General features: G+C 40.6%; 1 protein-coding gene across 7 annotated transcripts in view; it reads left to right on the forward strand.

Moving 5' to 3' along the window:
- The window catches only part of LOC140201238 (tRNA (32-2'-O)-methyltransferase regulator THADA-like), a 424035-nt gene that overhangs the window by 14296 nt on the left and 389288 nt on the right, over positions 1-20451 (forward strand). For 6 of the 7 annotated variants that reach the window (XM_072265008.1, XM_072265009.1, XM_072265010.1 and 3 more), the window contains exons 7-13: positions 1262-1452; positions 1672-1766; positions 4618-4841; positions 7416-8116; positions 12625-12779; positions 15305-15460; positions 15599-15730. In XM_072265008.1, coding sequence (XP_072121109.1) covers positions 1262-1452; positions 1672-1766; positions 4618-4841; positions 7416-8116; positions 12625-12779; positions 15305-15460; positions 15599-15730 — 1654 coding nt within the window. Of the gene's footprint in view, positions 1-328; positions 375-1261; positions 1453-1671; positions 1767-4617; positions 4842-7415; positions 8117-12624; positions 12780-15304; positions 15461-15598; positions 15731-20451 lie in introns of those variants that run through there. The other variant, XM_072265011.1, reaches the window with a different exon arrangement.

Genomic DNA, 20451 nt, shown 5'->3' on the forward strand with positions numbered 1-20451 from the left:
ACTAGTGTACCTACCTCACCCCCTTCCTCTAGCAGCTCATTTCAAATACTCGCTTATTTCTCTGTGGGGAAAAAGTTGCCCCACAGGTCCCCTTTAAATCTTTCTCCTCTCACCCTAACTCTGTCTCTTTAGTTTTGGACTCCCCTACCCTGGGGAAGACTGTCACCTTACACCTTATCTAAAATTACAGTGCTACTGTGTCTCATAATTTTACACATTTCTGTAATATCACCCTTCATTCTCCTATGTTTCAAGGAATGAAAGCCTAAACTCCCGCTGTAACTCAGGTCTTCCGGTCCTGTCAACATCCTTGTAAAGTTTTTCTGCACACTTTCCAGTTTACCTGCATCTTTCCTGTAGAGTTGACTAAAACTGTAAGTAGTGCTCTATGTGTGGCCTTAGCAAAGACTTATGAAACTGTAACACAATGCCTTAACTGTTGAAGACCAACCTGCAAAACACCTTTATCACCACCCTGTCTAACTACGATGCTGCTTTTAACGAACTATGCCCTTGTACTCCGATGTCCCTCTGTTCACGTCAAACTCGTCAGTGCCCAACCATTCATAGTTTAAGTCTTATGTTAGTTTGACGTTCCAAAATACATTGCCTTAAATTTCTTTGTATAGAAATCCATTTGCGCTTTTCAACTCTCTTCCCTAACTGATCCAGATGCCCCGTAATTGATGATAACCTTCTTTGCTATCAACAATGTCTCCTAATTTTGTGGCATCCTGATCAAGACTTGTGCATTCACATCCAAAAATAAGTTAAGGGTTTGCAAGCTTGAATATTTTTATGTTGCAGCTGAGCCACTGAGTCCATCCATTTTTGCAAGTTGGGTGCTGACCCAATTAACAGGAGGTGATGTTAATTCATTGCACAGTGAAATTATTTTGTTGTTTTTGTGAAATGCAAATATTCCACGTTTATTGTTGAGATTGCTTCATATGTTTTTATGTAAAATCAAAATACTCCTTGCATTGTAAATGTATTTAAGATCAAGTTCTAAGTGATAATTTTTTTCAAATTTTGCATTTAATTAAAATGTGTAAATTAAGTTTATGTTTACTCTTAACATGGAGATTTCTGGATAAAACATTGGGAGGAGATGTAAATTTAGACTTTAATTTATAAAGTCACGAAACTGCTGTTGCAGACTTCCTATTAAATTAAATTATGTTGTTTGTCAAAAAGTTCATCACTTTTTCTGTAAAAAATGCATTTTTATTAAATTATCTGATTTGTAACTCTGCTTTAGGAACCTTGGTGGGCAACATATTCTGCAGAACAAGCTGATGTACGATTTGCTACTGGCCTTAAAAACTTCAATGGTGCTTGTTCAGAAAGTTCAAGGCAAAATACATGATATTTTCTGTAAAAATCCTGAACCAGCTCTCTCGGAAGCTATGTGTGGATTGCTCACGTGCTTTATTGAAATAATCTTAGATGGTAAGTTTATCAGAAACTGCTGTAGTTCCATAGCCCAGGTCAACATGTTTCCTCAAAATTAAAGAGCAGAAAATTACCTTTTTTTGCCATACTAGGAAGTTGCATGTTTTTAGTCCTAATCCTTCTTGTTTTTCTATAAGAACTTAAAATAAGACATTTGATTTTACTGGAATTGGTTTGAGAAACAGCTGGACATCTTTTATTTCTTCTGCAATTCAGGAAATTTCTTACAGACCGTTCATAGTACAGCAGGGATGGCCACGCTTCTGTTTATCAAGACTATTGTGGAATGTGATGAGTTGTTGCCAAAGTTGGTGAGTGGGACTGTCTTCGGAAATAATGTTCATTTCAATTAATTGTTTAACTTTATTTTTATGTTGCCTGAGGCGAACAGCTAAAAGCACTTAAGTTCTTACGAGAATGACAATACGCAAAAGCAAGATACTGCGAGTGCTGGATATCTGAAATAAAAACAAAGAAAAATATACTGGGAATATCCAGTAAGTTGTGCAGCATCTGTGGAGAGGGATATAAGCACATTAAAAGAAAATACTTGAGTAGATTCATAAAAAACATTGAAACTTGCTAAGTTAACAAATTTCACGTCACATGCCAGTGATAATAAACCTGATTCTAATCAAGTATTAAAGTTCAAAGTTAATTTATTATCAAAGTACATACAGTATATTTCACCATATACAACCCTGAGATTAATTTTCTTGTGGGCATACTCAATAAATCTAGAATAATAACGATAACAGAATCAATGAAAGATCACCCAAGTTGGATTAAAGAATGATTGGTAACATATAGTTTATAATTCTTTATTTTAATGGCTTTGATACCTATTCAAAGAGGGATTTGCATCAAAAAATGTGTGATTTTTGGGGGGAAAAGAGAAAGTAATTTTTTCAAAAAATGTGCAATAATTTGTATCAAGTTGCATTCAGTTGTATGTTTTCCTGAAATTATAGTTGGGTCCTTCAGAGAAATTTTATGTATGAATATAATGTCCAAAATCATTAATGACCTCTGCAGTTGTGTACCTTTTGTATGTCTCGTACGATGATCTAACTGAGGTTTGTTGTACAGCTTTTCAGCTCATTTTGCCGAAAGGTCAAGATGGCGCCTGCGTACTGTGCTTCTTTGGTTGACATCTTCTGGATAGATCATGAAACCATTTTTTTCACTTCTTTTATGTCTTTTGCGTTTGTTTATCACCTTGAATGTGATTCTGGAACTGTTGGAGCCTGTGTTTTGCTGTTTGGTGATTGTTTGGGTGCTTCAGTGCTCTGTAATCTCTGAGAGGATTCCAGGAGGCAGAGGTAGCGTGAATGAACCTTGTGGTAAGAAAGCTGCGGGATGCACGCGAGCCAGTATTTGTCCCCATTTCGCTGATAAAGCTTCCATTTTCACCGATTACAGTGGTGAGGGTGATTAAAATATCAAGGCGAGTGCAGAAGTTTGAAGATTGTCTGTCTCTGAGAGGATTCAGGGAAGTAGAGGCAGCATGAATGAACCTTGGCAAGAAGGCTGCAGGAAGGGGCACAAGTCTATGTTTAGGTCCATTGAACTGATTACCACTCCCATTGTTTGCCGATTAAAGCAACGAGGGAGATTGAAGCATCGAAGCGAGTGCAGAATGTGAGCGCCTGCAGCTTACCTTTCAATCAGGTGCTCTGTACCAGAGAGCGGAGAGCCTGCCACTGCAGAGTGTTGTCCAGGTTTTTTTGGCGCTTTGAACTTTGAACTATAGACTTTTTTTTTTCAGTCTTACAGTTTTTATATTCTGTGTTTTCTCACCCAGTCTTCTCGGTTTTCTTTTGTGCGGGGTGGGAGTTTTGGGGGCCGACGTGCCTGATCCATTTTGTTTGTTTTTCTGTCCAGGAAGAGAGATTTGGGGGTCGATGTGCCTGGTCCGTTTTGCTCACTTTTTATGTGGGAGGACGTAGTTGGGGATTGACATGCCTGTTCCATTTTTGTTCACTCTTTTTCCGGGGAGGTGGAATTTAGGGGTTGACTGCCTTTCTTTCTTGGTTTCATGGCTACCCGGAGAACTGAAGAATTTCAGAGTTGTATGCTTTGATACTTAATAAACCTTTGAACCATTTTAATGGCGCACGTGAGTCAAGTTGCCCACTTGTTGCCACTACAAGGGAAAGTGTTGTTAAAACAATCTGGATGCATTTCCCCTTTTTTTAGGAAGGCGGAGAAATGGAAATCCTGTACATTAAAACGATTCTTTTTAGTGGAAGAGCACTATCAGTAATCATTACTTGACTAGCATGGACCCAAAACCACAATATGAATTTCAACTTATGCGATTCATATTGCACAAGGATTTATTTTTTGGTATTATATATCACTCTTTATTCAGAGTTAGCCTTTTAAGATTGCATTATTTCATCTGCTCTTGGTTGTGGAAAGGCTAATTTGGGCAGGAACCACTTTAAACAAAGTCTTGCTGTGCTTATGGTCAGTGGTGAACCGATGGTGCTTTTTGTTGTATGCGTGGGATGAAGTCTTCTCTACAAAGATCTAATCATCACTGTTGTGGGAACTTTAGCCCCCTTCTCACCTTCTGGTATCTGTTGCTCATTCACTTGGCAAATTGTATTGGAAATTTATAAGATTTTTTTTCTTGTACACTTTTGCTATGTGCCTCTCTTAATTTCCTCTTTTTATTCATTGCTTTAGAGCCTTTTTGATTTTACTCCCATTATTCTAGTTTGCCAATTTTTTTTCAGATTTCTTCTCAATCATCTTGGTTAAGCATATGGTCTGTCGGTTCCACTGAATACCAAAGTTACAGACGACCTATGCAACACACACAAAATGCTGCTGAGTTGCAGGCCAGGCAGCATCTATAGGAAAAAAGTACAGTCGAGGTTTCGGGCCAAAACGTGGACTGTACTGTTTTCTATAGATGCTGCCTGGCATGCTGATTTCTTCCAGCATTTTGTGTCTGTTGCTTGGATTTCGGCATCTGCAGATTTTCTCTTGTAGCTGACCTATGCACATCACTATGCACATCAGCTTACATTTCTGACCTGGTGCAGTTGAGGAAGAAAATTTAAGCAAATGATATACATAAGGCTTGGAATATTATTTATTTTTTTAATATTTTTATACTTCTAATTGTTTCATTTTTTTTTACTTGTACAGGTTCACGATCTGCTTTTTAACTCCACGAAAAGAGTTGACAATGCCCCAAATTGGTTAATACAGAGTTGTGGGGCACTTTACCGAGCTGCACCGCCTGACGATGCAGTTCTTTTCCTCATCCAGGGAACACTGACCATGTTAGACTGGGGAAGTGGAAGAATGAGAGACGGCAGTGACCAGCTCCTGTTAGATATATTATCTGCTCTCCTGTCACTTAACTCCCGGTAAGCAGCACACTCAGGATAAGTTCTAAACAAGCATGTGTTGTTGGATATTCAGAACAAAGAAAATTGATTTTCATAGCATTATAGAAGTGCCCTTTCATATCCATAATAGCATTAGCAGAGGCAGATAACTGGCTGAAGTTAAAATAATCTAAGAACATTTTAAGTAGTATACTGGTCTATTAAATCCTTTTACAGTGGATCTTTCAATCAGAAGCTTCAGTTATTAGGAAGCAGTTGCAATTTTGTGACAACGGGCTTTCCACTGTTTTCACTTTGTAGCATAATTGGTTGCAACATGGAATTAGAAGACCATTTTATGAAGGAACTAGAAAAATGTCTGAATTGCGTGAATTGTCTAGAGTTTGAACCAAAAAATCAGAAGCTCAGCGATAGTTATGGTGATTTACGTTCTGATTGATGATTCACTTTATATGATTTGAGGTTGGTTACTTTGCCACACCTGTAATTTATTTTATATTTTCTCACCTTGCCCAATTACCCTTCTGAACTTTTGATTAGAGGAACTAGGTAAATGTGGCACTGTGTTAGTACATCAGCTTTAGATATTTTCCATTTAGTAAGAGTAAAGTGAAATGCCACCAGAAAGAAGACTAAATTGTAAGAAACTTGAAATATTACAGTATTTCCATTCATTAGGATCTTCTATCAAGGTTACAGGTGGCACCTAATTGAGGAGAAAACAAAAATCCAAAGAAAGGAATCTTTGGTGTTCGGCCACAAGTTGAAGGTTAGTGCATCTGTATGCACGACCCCTACTTGATAGCTGTTAAATGTCCTAGTACCTTCAGCAGACTTAAGAAAATGGAGTTGGGTTTATAGCTGATGATGCATCAGAGCCTGAGATGCATGAGAGCAAAGGAACCCATTTGTCTGAAGGCACAGCTTTCTGCAGATGAGAATGGTGTAAACCATGCTGAGAGTTGTGAGGTAAAATTAATGTTATCTGCAAGTTTTCGGTTGTCATTGCAGGAGCATGGATCAATTCTCATGCGGCCTGATTATCTTTTCTATAGTCTTCCCTTTGTAAAACACCTCAGATTGTTGGAAAATTTATTAATGTGTCCTTACACACCTAGAGAAGTGGGATGCTTATGTGAGAATGCTGTTCTTAGACTACAGTTCAGCATTCAACTCCATAATTCCCTCCAGGCTTGACTAGAGGCTCAGAGACCTCAGCCTTCACCCTGCCCTGTGTAGCTGGATCCTGGACTTCCTGTCAGATCGCCGGCAGGTTGTAAGAGTGGGCTCCCTCACCTCTGCTCCTCTGACCCTCAACACAGGTGCCCCTAAGTCCCCCTCCTTTACTTTTTGTGTACCCATGACTGTGTCGCCACCCCCAGCTCCAATCTGCTAATTAAATTTGCTGGCGACGCTACACTGATTGGCCTAATCTCAAATAATAATGAGGCAGCCTACAGAGAAGAAATCGTCATCCTGACACAGTGGTGTCAAGAAAACAACCTCTCCCTCAATGTCGCAAAAACAAAGGAGCTGGTTGTGGACTACAGGAGGAACGGAGACTGGCTAACCCCTATTGACTTCAATGGATCTGGGGTTGAGAGGGTGAACAGCTTTAAGTTCCTTGGCATACACATCACCGAAGATCTCACATGGTCTGTACATGCCAGTTGTGTGGTGAAAAAGCCACAACAACGCCTCTTTCACCTCAGACGGTTGAAGAAGTTTGGAATGGGCCCCCAAATCCTAAGTACTTTCTATAGGGGCACAATTGAGAGCATCCTGACTGGCTGCATCACTGCCTGATATGGGAACTGTACTTCCCTCAATCGCAGGACTCTGCAGAGAGTGGTGTGGACAGTCCAGCGCATCTGTAGATGTGAACTTCCCATTATACAGGACATTTACAAAGACAGGTGTATAAAAAGGGCCCAAAGGAGATTGCGGACCTGAATCACCCCAATCACAAACTATTCCAGCTGCTACCATCCGGGAAATGGTACCGCAGCATAAAGGCCAGGACCAACAGGCTCTGGGACAGCTTCTGATTGATTAATCAGACTGATTAATTCATGCATATAAAATTGTTGTATGTCTGTGGTATATTGACTGTCCTGTTGTACATGCCATCTAGGGTGCTACAATGGGGGGGGGGACATGGGGGAAGGAAACCACAAAAGTTCAAAATTGGCCATGAGAGGTCCAGAAATTTTGCCAAAGCTGCAGCATGATTGCAGACCAGTATTTGGTTTAAGTGGAATTTACGAAGAAGTGACATACTAGAAAAGATATTGGTGTTGTCACAAAAAGAATTCTGCATTATCTGGAATTTCCTTCTGTTTTACATTGTGCATCAGACATGCATGGTTGTAAAATGGCTTATTACTGTTCCCCCTCTTTGCAGTCCTTGAGGGAGTACACCTGCATATTCCAGCCAGAAAAGTATTATTTGCAAAATTGCTAGTCTGCTTCTTATTTCTATGATTTTACAATTTCTTATAACTGATTGAATTTCGTGAATGGAGTGTGTTCTGCACCATTTAACGTGTGTACAGATTATCCTGTTGTGTCACTGATCTCTTTTTATTTCAGTTTAAAGGAATCCAGTATGGCAATGTCAATTTCCAGAATTCTTGGTTTTTGGACGACATCCGCATTAGATGCTCTCCAATCAGACTCATGCTCTCAGTATCTGACAAATTCCTTGAGTGGAAACTCTGAATCCATTCAGAAACTACTGGGCTACATATGGACACATTGGGAACATCCTTTAGATGCAGTGAGACATCAGACTAAAGCTATATTTAAAAATATTTTAAAAATTCACCAGAAGACCATCGATGGTTCGAGTGAAATGACAGATTCATTCTTCTTAAATGTGACAAAGAGTTTGTTGGATTTAGAGTGGCATATCAAAGGGAAATATATTTCACTGAGCTGTTTAGTAGAACAGTTAGGTACAGATTATATACTAATGGTAGATGACTCCATCCCTAAACAAGTTTTAGGACTAATGCATGAGCAAGCGCTTGCACCATATGCAACTGATCTGTTAGAAAAAATGTTTATCAGCCATAAGAACCAGTTGATGTCTTCACCGCAGTCGACTAGTTGGACTGAACAGTGGCACAAAACCTGGGTCCTGCCGTTTCTTCTGGCCTTGTGTGAGGAGAAGCCCAGTCAGACAACTTCCATCATTGACTACTATCTTCCCAAGCTATTAAAATGCAACCCAGACAGCCTGACGTATATGATCAAAGCGCTTCGCTCTTCTGACGAGGCTGACAAGAGTGGTGAGTAGGATGAAGGAACAATCGTAATGATGTTTGCACTAACATACTTTGTTGAAGGGGAGAAAATTCTTTTGGACAAAATCCAGTAATTGTAATATAAGTAATTTAAATGTATTTTTTAACTTTTTCTACATTTTCATTTTTCAAGTTCAGTACCTTATGAATGTTTATTTCAAACAATACTCCAAAACTTTGCTGAAAGTACTCTGGCTGGTATGTGGGGGAAACATTACTGGAATTATGTCGGGAGAGAAAACAGATTCAAATTTTGGATGGGATTTTTCCATTAATAATGGGGAGATTATTTTGACTTTGTATAAAGTTAGGCATTTTGTACTCCATTCAAGCAACACAAAGATTTTCCTGTGTCAAGCACTTTTAAATGGTTTTGTTGAAGCATGAGCCTTTTAGACTTATAGAGTTAGCAAAATTAACATTTTCCTTAGTTTCTAAATAGGGTGAATCTTTTTCTTTTCATTTACATCCAATTTGATTGCTTTGATTAGTAACTTCTTGAAGGAGAAGTGTTAAGAACAAAGAACCAAAAAGAGCCGCACTTTCTATTGTACAGGTGCTTTTGTCAATATTACACTTTAATAATACAAGAATTTTAACAAAGTAAATGATGACATCACTGAATATTTGCAGTTAGAAACTTGTACTTTCTTTTCAGACAGTCTGAAATGTTTTCCCTTTGATACCCACACATGTCAATATTATCAGGGCACTTTTATAGGAAGATACTATATTAATGTCACTGACCCGCCTCTGGAATGCACTTACATCAAAAACATGGTGATTATAGCTATTTTCCTATCTTTATTTCATTTAATAAAATCTTGTATTAGGTATCTCTAACACCTCCCTCCCCTTTCTTGATTCTCTGATACCTCCCTCCTTTCTCAATCTCCCTGTCTCCATTTCCTGAGACAAACTGTCAATCAATATCTTTTATAACCCTGTTGATTCCCATGGTTACCCTGACCATACATCTTCCCACCCCGACTCCTGTAAAAATGCTAATCCTTTTTCTCAGTTCCTTGTGCTCCACCACATTTGTTCCCAGAACGTGGCTTTCCGTTCCAGGACATCAGAGTTGTTTTCCTTCTTCAAAAAATGGGGTTTCCCTCCAACCACTATTGATGTTGCCCTCACACGCATCTCCTCCATTTCCCGTACATCTGCACTCACCCCATCTTCCTGCCTCCTTAATAGTAATGGTGTTCCTCTTTCCCTTACCTACCACCCCATGAGCCCCTGCATCCAACAGATCATCCTCTGCAACTTCCGCCAATTGCTCCCTCTGCGATTGCCCTGTCCATTTGTCCCTCACCGCTAAACTCCCTCCCTGCAAGCGGCGCAAGTGTTATACCTTCCCATTCACCTCCTCCCTCACCTCCATTCAGGGCCCCATACAGGTGAGGCAACACTTCAGCTGTGAACCTGCTATGGTCGTCTATTATGTCCGGTGCTCCTGATGGGGCTTCATTTCCATTAATGAGACCCACCATAAACTGGGGGGGGGCCACTTTGTTGAGCACCTCCACTTCATCTGCCAGAAACGAAACTTCCCGGTTCCCATCCTGACGTGCCAGTCCATGGCCTCCTCTTGTGGCAAGATGAATCCACTCTCAGGGTAGTGGAGCAACACCTTATATTCTGTCCGGGCAGCCTCCAACCTGATGGCATGAATATCGATTTCTCCTTCTGGTAAAAAAAAACACCTTCCCTACACCCCACCCCATTCCCAATTCTGACCTTTCACCTCTTCTCACCTGCCTATCTTTTTCTCCTGGGTCCCTTCCTCCTCCCCGTTCTCCTCTGGTCTGCTCTTCTCTCTTATCAGATTCCTTCTTCTCGAGCCCTTAACCTTTCCCACCCACTTGGCTTCACCTATCACTTTCCAGCCAGCTTCCTTCCCTCTTCCCCTCCCACCTTTTTATTCTGGCATCTTCCCCCTTCCTCCTCAGTCCTGAAGAAGCGTCTCTGCCCAAAATAGCAACTGTTCATTAATTTTATATATTTATTTATTTTATAGAATATTAGATGTAAGGAAAGGTTGGACAAACTTAGATTGTTTTCTCTGGTGCACCAGAAGCTGAGGGGAGACCTGTAGGAAGGTTACAAAATTATGAGCGGCATAGATAGGATATAGAGTCAGGGTCTGTCTCCCTTTCTGTTGGTCTGAGTTGAGTCCAGCTGACTGGAGTGACCCTACCCAAACCTGTCTTTTGGTCTCAGCCCACAGTTTTTTCTTAGTGCCTTTGATGTGCTCTGCAAGATCAGACAACCACTGCTTGTTCAGACTTGTTGTTTTCTTACAGCAGTACGTTGCAATACATAGTGATAAAAATGATAAAGTACAATAAGGAGTATATATAAAAAATAAATGAAATAAGTAGCACAACAAGGGAAGGTAAAATAATGAGGAAGTGTTCATGGATTCATTGTCCATTCAGAAATCCAATGGCAGAGGGGAAGAAGCTCTTCCAGAAATATTGAATTTGTGCCTTCAACCACCTTGAATCTCCATGGCCACCTTGTATCTCCACCCTAATGGTAGCAGTGAGAAGACGATATGTCCTTGGTGATGGATGCTGCCTTTTTGAGGCATTGTCTTTTAAAGGTGTCCTGGATGCTGGGGAGGCTAGTGCCCATGATGGAGCCGACTGAGTTTACAACGTTCTGCAGCTTTTCCCGATTCTGTGCAGTGGGGACAGTGATGCAGCCAGTTAGAATGCTTTCCATGGTATATCTGTCGAAATTTGCGAGTGTCTGGTGACATACCAAATCTCCTCAAACTCCTAATGAAATATAGCTGCTGTCATACCTTTGTAACTGTATCAATATTTTGACCCTGGCATAGATCTTCAGAGATGTTGACACCCAGGAACTTGAAATAGCTCACTTTTTCCAGTTCTGATCCCTCGATGAGGACTGGTGTGTATCCCCTTGACTTGCCCGTCCTGAAGTTTGCAATCAATTCTTTGATCTTATTGTTGTTGGGTGCAAGATTGTTGATGTAATGCCACACCATTAGCTGATCTAGCTCACTCCTGTATGCCTCCTATTCACCATCTAAAATTCTGCCAACAATGATTGTGTCATCAGCAGATTTATGGGTGGCCTTTGAGCTGTGCATAGTCACACATTCGTGGGTGTAGTAGAACAGTGGGCTAAACACGTATCCTAGTGGTGCGCCAGGGTAGATTGTCAGCAAGGAGGAGGTATTTTTTCCAATCTATGTAGACTGTGGTATCCCAGTGAGGAAGTCAAGGATCTATTTTCGGAGGGAGGTATTGAGGCCCAGATTTTGGAGCTTTTTGGTTAGAACTGAGGGTATGATTGTGTTGAATGCTGAGCTGTAATCAATAAACAGCATTACTATTCCACTTCATCTTTGAAGTTTTGATTTCTGTCATTGAAGCTGATTCGCAAACTGAGTCCTTTGATTTACTTAAGTCCAGCATACAGACAGACAATAGGTGCACATGCCTGTGTGTTACGCTTTGATATCACCATTATTATGTTTGTGATTGCTAATCCATTTGATAAAGGGCCTGCTAACTAAAATGGCCTGAGAGCCACTGTTCTGGGTCACATAAAACAAGAGTGACAAACAGTAAAAATAATAATTATTCATACTATTGTAAGTGTGGTAATTGTCATGTTTATTGCAGAAGTGGCACAGCATGTAGTGCTGTTGCCTTGTAACTCCGGTGACTTGGGTTTGTGATCCTGAGCTCTAGTATTATTTGTGTGTTCCCGCTGTGACTACATGCGTATCCTCTGTGTTTTAGTTTCATCCCGTATAATAAAGATGGGCAGATTAGTAGGTTCATTGGTCGCTGGAAGTTGCTTGTTGTGTTGTGTAGTGGGAGAATCAGAGGGGAGTTAATAGAGATGTGAGATAAAAGAGATCTTAAGAAAGTAAGTGGGTGACTGGAACTAACGAAATAGCTCTGAGAGCCAGAGCCAGCAGGGACTTAGTGGGCCAAATTATCTCCTACGCTTTATAGAATGATAGAATTAGGACATGGCCACCTTCAGGGTGAAAATACCCTTTCCAGTATTAGCACGCCTGACCAGATATTCATCCCGCTTGGTTTCCATATTTTGTGAGAAAACTTTTCACATTCTCTGTTAATCTTACAGTATATGTATAACTTCAATGTGCATGTTTTGCAAAAAGGGAATTGTATACTTTTAATATATTAATAATAAATGAAATGTTAGCATATTCTACACAAGACATTTAGTTTGTAATGTTCAACATTTTTCCTGCAAATTTTCTAATAGTTTTGATAGCAGTTGAATCATAAATTGGAATATTTTGATACCCCTTGAAAATGTATTAAGCATGGACTCCAGATGGAAATAAGAAATAACAGAGTAAAAGGAAGTTTTAAGCTGCTGCAGAATGGTAATTACAGAGCAATTTGCTTCAGACTGGGTGGATCGATGACTTTTTCTGCCACTAAGTAGATTCCTTGGTTTGTTTCTGCTAGGTGCATTCAGCTGCAGAGGTGCTCTTGGAGCACTGATGACTTGCTTAAGGACGGCTAGAGCTCAGGGACTCTGGAGCACCGCTGAGAAGTCCACGTGGGACCAACTGATACCCATTAGCCTGATGAAACAGGCTTTGGTTCACAAGCATGAACAGGTATCGACAATTAGCGAACCTTTTTTTTAAGTCAACTTCCACTGCACTGGGATGTTTTGGGGGCTTTCATTGAGTTCCTGGGAAAAAGTTATTTCTTTCAGCGGAGAATGGGAATGGTTTGGGAAAACATAGCTGAAGGAGCTGCACACCATTATTGATAAAACCTGAAGGTTCCCTGTGAGACCTCCAAAAAATGCTATGCATGCACACTCTTTACTCCATTAACCCCACGTGGATGACATTTCCCTCAAAAATCCACAGGAACCTTTCGAGGAAAGAGGTTCACTTATTTCATGCTTTTCCCTATTTATTGCCAGTCTCTTCAGTGTCTATCTCTGTAATGGTGCACTGTATTTCCTATTTGAAATATTAATTCTGTAAACCTGATGTCATCTAAAGCTTGCATCTTGCCATTCATTCTTCAGTCCTGTGCTCATTGCTTGCAATAATTCATGTTACAAAAGGACACAGATTTAAAATCCTCTTTCTTATTTTCAAATCCATGGTTTTGCTACTCTAATCTTCCTCAATCCTTCTCTCCTCTGAATAGTCTTTCAATTTTAGCTACTTGTCCATCCTTGGCTTTAACTGCACTATCAAAGGTTCTTGGGAAGCTGAGAGATCTGAAGATGAATTAATCGCCTGGACCAGATGAACTACATCCCAGGGTTGTGAAAGAGGTGGCTGATGAGATTAGTTCATGATTAAGGAAAAGGGTTTTGTGTACTTGAAGGCTCACAATAAAATAGGCCAAAATTGGCATGGTTTCATTTGGAAGAAATCTTGCCTGACAAATCCGTTGGAACTTTTTGCAGAAGCAACAGGCAAAATAGGCAAAGGAGAATCAGTGGATGTTGTTTACTTGGATTTTCAGTATGCTGATAACAAGTTGCCACACTCGAGGCTGCTTAACAAGATCAGAACCATTATATTAAGGAAAGGTACTGGAATGGATAGAAGATTGGCTGAAAGCTAAGAGGCAAAGAGTGGGAATAAAGGAAGCCTTTTCTGATTGGCTGCCGGTGACTAGTGGTGTTCTGCAGGGACTGGTATTGTGACTGCTACTTTTCATGTTCTGTGCTAGTGATCTGGATGATGGAATTGGTGGATTTGTGGCTAGTTTTGTGGATGATACAACGATAGGAGGAGGGGCAGGTTGAGGAAGCAGGGGGTCTGCAAAAGACTTGGACAGGTTAGGAAAATGGACAAAAGAAGCGGTATAATATGCCCACAACTTATGAGCCCGTACTAATCCATAAATCATTGGATGGTGGGAGGAAATTGGAGCACCTGGAAGAAACCCATTCAGTCATGGGGAGAATGTACAAACTCCTCATTGACAACACTGGGAACTGAATCCTGAGCACTGGGCCTGTAAAGCGTTACGTTGGCCCTATGTTACTGTGCTGCCATGTTTTCTGCTTTACTCATTGAAAACTCCCTCAGAGGTTTCTTTATGAAATATTTGTGAAAATTCTATTTTCATTTCTCCCACCTTGCTCCTGCCAAACTGCGAGATTTCTCTCTTGTCTTTAAAAAGCATTGGATCATATTGGGATAATAGCTTTTATAGACTTTACCATTCCTCTTTTTCTTCCATCTTTTGTCTAAAGTATACTAGTTTATATTTTACCACATAGAAAGTAGTCACTCCAGATCCCTGCCTTAACCCTTGATTTCCTTGAACCGGCAATTTTTTTAATATAAAATTGTCTTATAATAACACAATCAGTTTTAGGCACTCTCGTCGATTGATCATTCGTGCCCCTCAAGAAAATTTTAAAGATTTGTAACCTTCTCATGGCACCTTTCCCTTATTCGCTCAAGCAGCCAATGCCAAACCTAGGGACATTCACTCTAGGTTAGATCTTGGCTGAATAAGGTTTAGATTCCCTCTGCCTAATTGGAATTGCAGTAACCACCCACCTAAATTTTAAACAGGTTTTTGACATCAGGATCAGATTTAATATCGCTGGCATCTGTCATGAAATTCGTTGTCTTTGTGGCAGCAGTGAAATGCAATACATAATAATAGAGGGAAAAAAATATGAATTGCATAACAACCCGGCTGTTGGCTCTGACAGCCTGCATAGCATGGCCTTCCCCTCCCCCATTCAATCCAGTGAACTTTCAGAATAGCCCCACTAAGTGAAGTATTCCTTTCCTTTGGGTAGATCAACATGTATATATAGTGTCCCCAAATGCAATCTCGCCAGCCTTTCAGTTAATTAAAGCAAAACTTCTATTTTCACCATCCTTCAATGCAAGCAAGCATCTGATATACTTCCCTGATTGTCTGCTGAATCTTTGTGTTATCTTTCTTTGATTTGAATACTAGGAACACCCTACATATATTATTTTTAAATATTTTTCCATATTTCCTACCAATGAAATTGCTTCAGATTTTACCACATAGTAAGTCAGCAGAAATCTTCTCACTCAACCCCTCTTAACCAATCTAACTAAAGAAATGAAGGAACGTTTAAAATAACAAAGTTGTAAAAACCAACCCATTCTTACTACAGGTCCGTCTTGATGCCCTGGGTTTGATTTGTGAGACAAACCGTACTACAGAAGCTGTATCTCAGCAAGAGATGGATTTAGTAAAGTTTTTCCTTCCATATAACATGAACAGTCAGTCTCCTGCAATGAGGCAGAAAATTGTGTGGGTCATGAAAAAGGTAAGCCAGTTTTGATTCTGCTGTTGTATTAACCTTCCAACAACAGTATCATGATATAGGCACTGTTAACAATATTATTAAAGATGTTCTTGATACTTCAACTTACTTTGCCTTGCATTTAATAATTTTTTCATGCAGCTATTCTACAGGATACGGGATAATTCCCAAATGCTTTATAAACAAACCCAGGCTATTAATAGGCGGAAGAGCACTGGATGTGAAGAAAAACCAAATACTCAAGATCCAGAAGCTCAGCTTCAACAGTACAAGGTACAGACCAATTGACTAACAATATGTTTGCAAAAGAAAATTGATTGAAATTGAATCTATAATTGATGTAAAAGATGCAATTGATTGTTAAAAATAAAATAATATTCTGGTTCTTCAATTACATTACTGTATTTCACTAAACTATTTTCAAAGATGAATTTTGCAAGAATTACTCACCCATACCTTGGTCTAATCTTAAGCATTTTTTATCTTTGAAATTTCATTTCTTGTCGAAAAAGTGATTGAGGACTTTACTTGGTGTGTGACAATGTACAGAGTGAGATCATGATAAAATGCAGCCTAGTATCAAATCAAATATTTAAACGTAACATCTGCTTGCTTTATGGTAGTCTTTCCCAAAATCAACATGAAAACTGGGTCATTGGCAGGAATAGACAAACTAAACAATGACTCACTTCCTATGTCACTAAGAGATTGAATAACTAAAATGGACTCATCGCTTTTTCTGGATGGCTTTTCAGGATTTTTCTAATCGTATAACAGGCAGAAAAGATACAATTGGGAAAAGACCAAAACCTTCAACATTTATAAGGATTTCCATTTGCTTTAATTCAATTCTTATTTAGCAGAAATAGAACCAGATAATAATTCAGCAAAACTCCAATTGCAAGACCCATGAAGCAGGATTCAGTCCTTAGTTATTTTAATAGAATTTCAAAATCTGTATTACATATTGTTGAAACTTGTAAGTCAGATCTGTGATTGTTCTCTAAGTTTGCACATGGAGAGCTTGGTTATGGTCTTAGAACATCTAAGGTGCAGGGTACAGGTAACCGAGTGGCAGTCAGGAGGGGTAAAGGGTATAGGCAGCCACTACAGAATACTGTACCCCTGTAGCCATTCCCCTCAGCAACAGGTAGACTACTTTGGATACTGTTGGGGTGGGGTCGACCGAGCGGAAGAAATTCACAACGGTCATGTCTCTGGTTTTGAGTCTGGCTCTGTGTGGCTCAGAAGGAGTGGGGTGGGGGGAAGAAGAGTCATAGCCAATTCCATAGGTCGAGGAGCAGACAGGAAATTTATGTGTACATGAAGGAGACACTCAGATGGGACGTTTGCCTCCCGGATGCCAGGGTCAGGGATGTCTTGAATTGGGTCCATGGCTTTCTGAAGGGGGGAGAGTGAACGATCAGTTGAGGTATATATTGTTATCAGTGACATAAGTAGCAAAAGAGAGGAGGTCCTGAAGAAAGAGTATAGAGAATTAGGTAGGAAGCTGAAAAGCAGGATCTTCATGGTAGTAAGCTCTGGAATGCTGCCTGTACCACGTGCCAGTGAATAGGATGATTTGGCAGATGAATGTGTTGCTGAGGAATTGGTGCAGGGGGCAGAGTTTAGGTTTCTGGATCATTGAGGTCGCTGCTGAAGAAAGTACGACCTGTACAAAAAGGACGGGTCACTTCTGAACCGGGGGGGGGAGGTGGCGCAAAATGCTTGTAGACAAGTTTGGTAGAGCTATTGGGTAGTAACTAATTTGGCAGGGGGGTGGGAGCCAGAACAATAGGGCTGAGGATGGGGCAGTTGGTATTCCAGTGTGTAGTGAGACTGTGAGGGAGGTCAGGCAGATGATGGGGCAAAATTACAGTCAATGAGATGAGTTACAGTGTAAAAGTGAGACAAGATCGCAAAGAGTGATGAATACGGGACTGAAGGGGTTGTATTTGAATGCATGTGGTATACGGAATAAAGCAGGTGATCTTGTAGCACATTGGGAGATTGGCAGATGTGACGTTGTAGGCATCACTGAGTGGTGGCTGAAAGAAGATCATAGTTGGGAACTTAACATCCAAGGATAAACATTGTATTGAAAGAACAGGCAGGTAGACAGAGGAGTAGGGTGGTTCTGTTGGTAAAAATGACATCAAATCGTCGAAAGAGATGATAGGATCAGAAGGTATATAATTTTTGAGGGTATAGTTAAGGAACTGCAAGTGTAAAAAGACCTCGACGAGAGTTATATACAGACCTCCGAACATTACATCCCAACTAATGTACACATTACAACAGGAGATGGAAAAGCCATGTAAAAAGGGCATTGTTATGATAGTGATGGAGGATTTCAGATATGCAGGTAGATGGAGAAAATCAGGTTGGTGCTGGATCCCAAGAGATGTAATTTGTAGAATGCCTAGAGATGCTTTTTAGAGCAATTTTGTGGTTGAGCCCTCTAGGGGTTCAGCTATTCCGGATTGGGTGTTGCATAATGAACCAGATTTGATTAGGGAGATAAAGGTAAAGGAACTCTTAGGAGACAGTGATCATAATATTGAAACATAGAAACATAGAAAACCTACAGCACAATACGGGCCCTTTGGCCCATAAAGCTGTGCCGAACATGTTCTTACCTTAGAACTACCTAGGCTTACCCACAGCCCTCTATTTTTCTAAGAATCATGTATCCATCCAGGAGTCTCTTAAAAGACCCTATCATTTTCCATATAATATGATAAAATTTACTCTGCAGTTTGAGAGGAAGAAACTGAAGTCAAGTTTATCAGGATTACAGTGGAGTAAAGGGAATCACAAAGGTATAAGAGAGGAGCTGGCCAAACTTGATTGGATGGGGACAGTAGCAGAGATAACAGCAGAACAGCAGTGGCTGGAGTTTCTGGAAGCAATTCAGGAGGCGCAGGATAGATACATTTAAAAGATGAAGAAGTCTTCTAAAGGGAGGCCGAAGCAACTGTGGCTGACTAGCAAAGTCAAAGACAGTATAAAATCACAAAAGAGGGCATATATCAGAAATTAGTGGGAAGGTAGAGGATTGGGAAGCTTTTAAAAACCAACAAAAGCCATAAGGAGAGAAAATATGAAATATGAAGATAAACTAGCTAATAATATAATTGGGGATGCCGAAATATTTTTAAGATATTTAAAGAGAAAAAGAGTGATATCGGACTGCTGGAAGCTGACACTGGAGAGGTAGTGGAGGAGTGGAGGCTGGGGGGCGGGGGGGGGGCGCAAAGTAATGGCGACGTACTTAATAAGTACTGTGGAAGATATTAGCAGTATGCCAGAAATTAGAGAGTGTCAGGGAGTAGAAGTGTGTGTAGTTGCTAAGGAGAAGGTGCCAGGGAAGCTGAAAAGTCTGGCGATAGTTAAGTAACCTGACCAGATAGACTATACCCTAGGGGTTCTTTAAGAGGTAGCTGAAGAGATTGTGGAGGCATGGTAATCTTTCAAGAATCAATAGATTCAGGAATGGTTCCAAATGACTGGAAAACTGCAAATAGAGCATAGAACTTAGAATAGTACAGCATAATACAGGCCCTTCGGCCCACAATGTTGTGCTGACCCTCAAACCCTGCCTTCCATATAACCCCCCACCTTAAATTCCTCCATATACCTGTTTAGTAGTCTCTTAAACTTCACGAGTGTATCTGCATCCACCACTGACTCAGGCAGTGCATTCCATGCACCAACCACTCTCTGAGTTAAAAACCTTCTTCTAATATCCCCCTTGAACTTCCCACCCCTTACCTTAAAGCCATGTCCTCTTGTGTTGAGCAGTGGTGCCCTGGGGAAGAGGCGCTGGCTATCCACTCTATCTATTCCATTTATTTTCTTGTACAACTCTATCATGTCTCCTCTCATCCTCCTTCTCTTCAAAGAGTAAAGCCCTAGCTCCCTTAATCTCTGATCGTAAAGCATACTCTCTAAACCAGGCAGCATCCTGGTAAATCTCCTCTGTACCCTTTCCAATGCTTCCACATCCTTCCTATAGTGAGGTGACCAGAACTGGACACAGTACTCCAAGTGTGGCTTAACCAGAGTTTTATACAGCTGCATCATTACATCGCGACTCTTAAACTCTAGCCCTCGACTTATGAAAGCTAACACCCCATAAGCTTTCTTAACTACCCTATCTACCTGTGAGGCAACTTTCAGGGATGTGTGGACATGTACCCCCAGATCCCTCTGCTCCTCCACACTACCATGTATCCTGCCATTTACCTTGTACTCTGCCTTGGAGTTTGTCCTTCCAAAGTGTACCACCTCACACTTCTCCGAATTGAACTCCGCCTGCCACTTCTCAGCCCACTTCTGCATCCTCTCAATGTCTTTCTGCAATCTTTGACAATCCTCTACACTATCTACAACACCACCAACCTTTGGGTCGTCTGCAAACTTGCCAACCCACCCCTCTACCCCCACATCCAGGTCGTTAATAAAAATCACAAAAAGTAGAGCTCCCAGAACAGATCCTTGTGGACACCACTAGTCACAATCCTCCAATCTGAATGTACTCCCTCCACCATGACCCTCTTCCTTCTGCAGGCAAGCCAATTTTGAATCCACCTGGCCAAACTTCCCTGGATCCCATGCCTTCTGACTTTCTGAATAAGCCTACCGTGTAGAACCTTGTCAAATGCCTTACTAAAATTCATATAGATCACATCCACTGCACTACCCTCATTTATATGCCTGGTTACCTCTTCAAAGAACTCTATCAGGCTTGTTAGACACGATCTGCCCTTCACAAAGCCATGCTGACTGTCCCTGATCAGACCATGATTCTCTAAATGTCCAGAGATCCTATCTCTAAGAATCTTTTCCAACAGCTTTCCCACCACAGACGTAAGGCTCACTGGTCTATAATTACCCGGACTATCCCTACTATCTTTTTTGAACAAGGGGACAACATTCGCCTCCCTCCAATCCCCCAGTACCATTCCCATGGACAACGAGGACATTTAGAT

This window comes from Mobula birostris, chromosome 8, assembly GCF_030028105.1.
Source record: "Mobula birostris isolate sMobBir1 chromosome 8, sMobBir1.hap1, whole genome shotgun sequence".
Taxonomy (NCBI): domain Eukaryota; kingdom Metazoa; phylum Chordata; class Chondrichthyes; order Myliobatiformes; family Myliobatidae; genus Mobula; species Mobula birostris.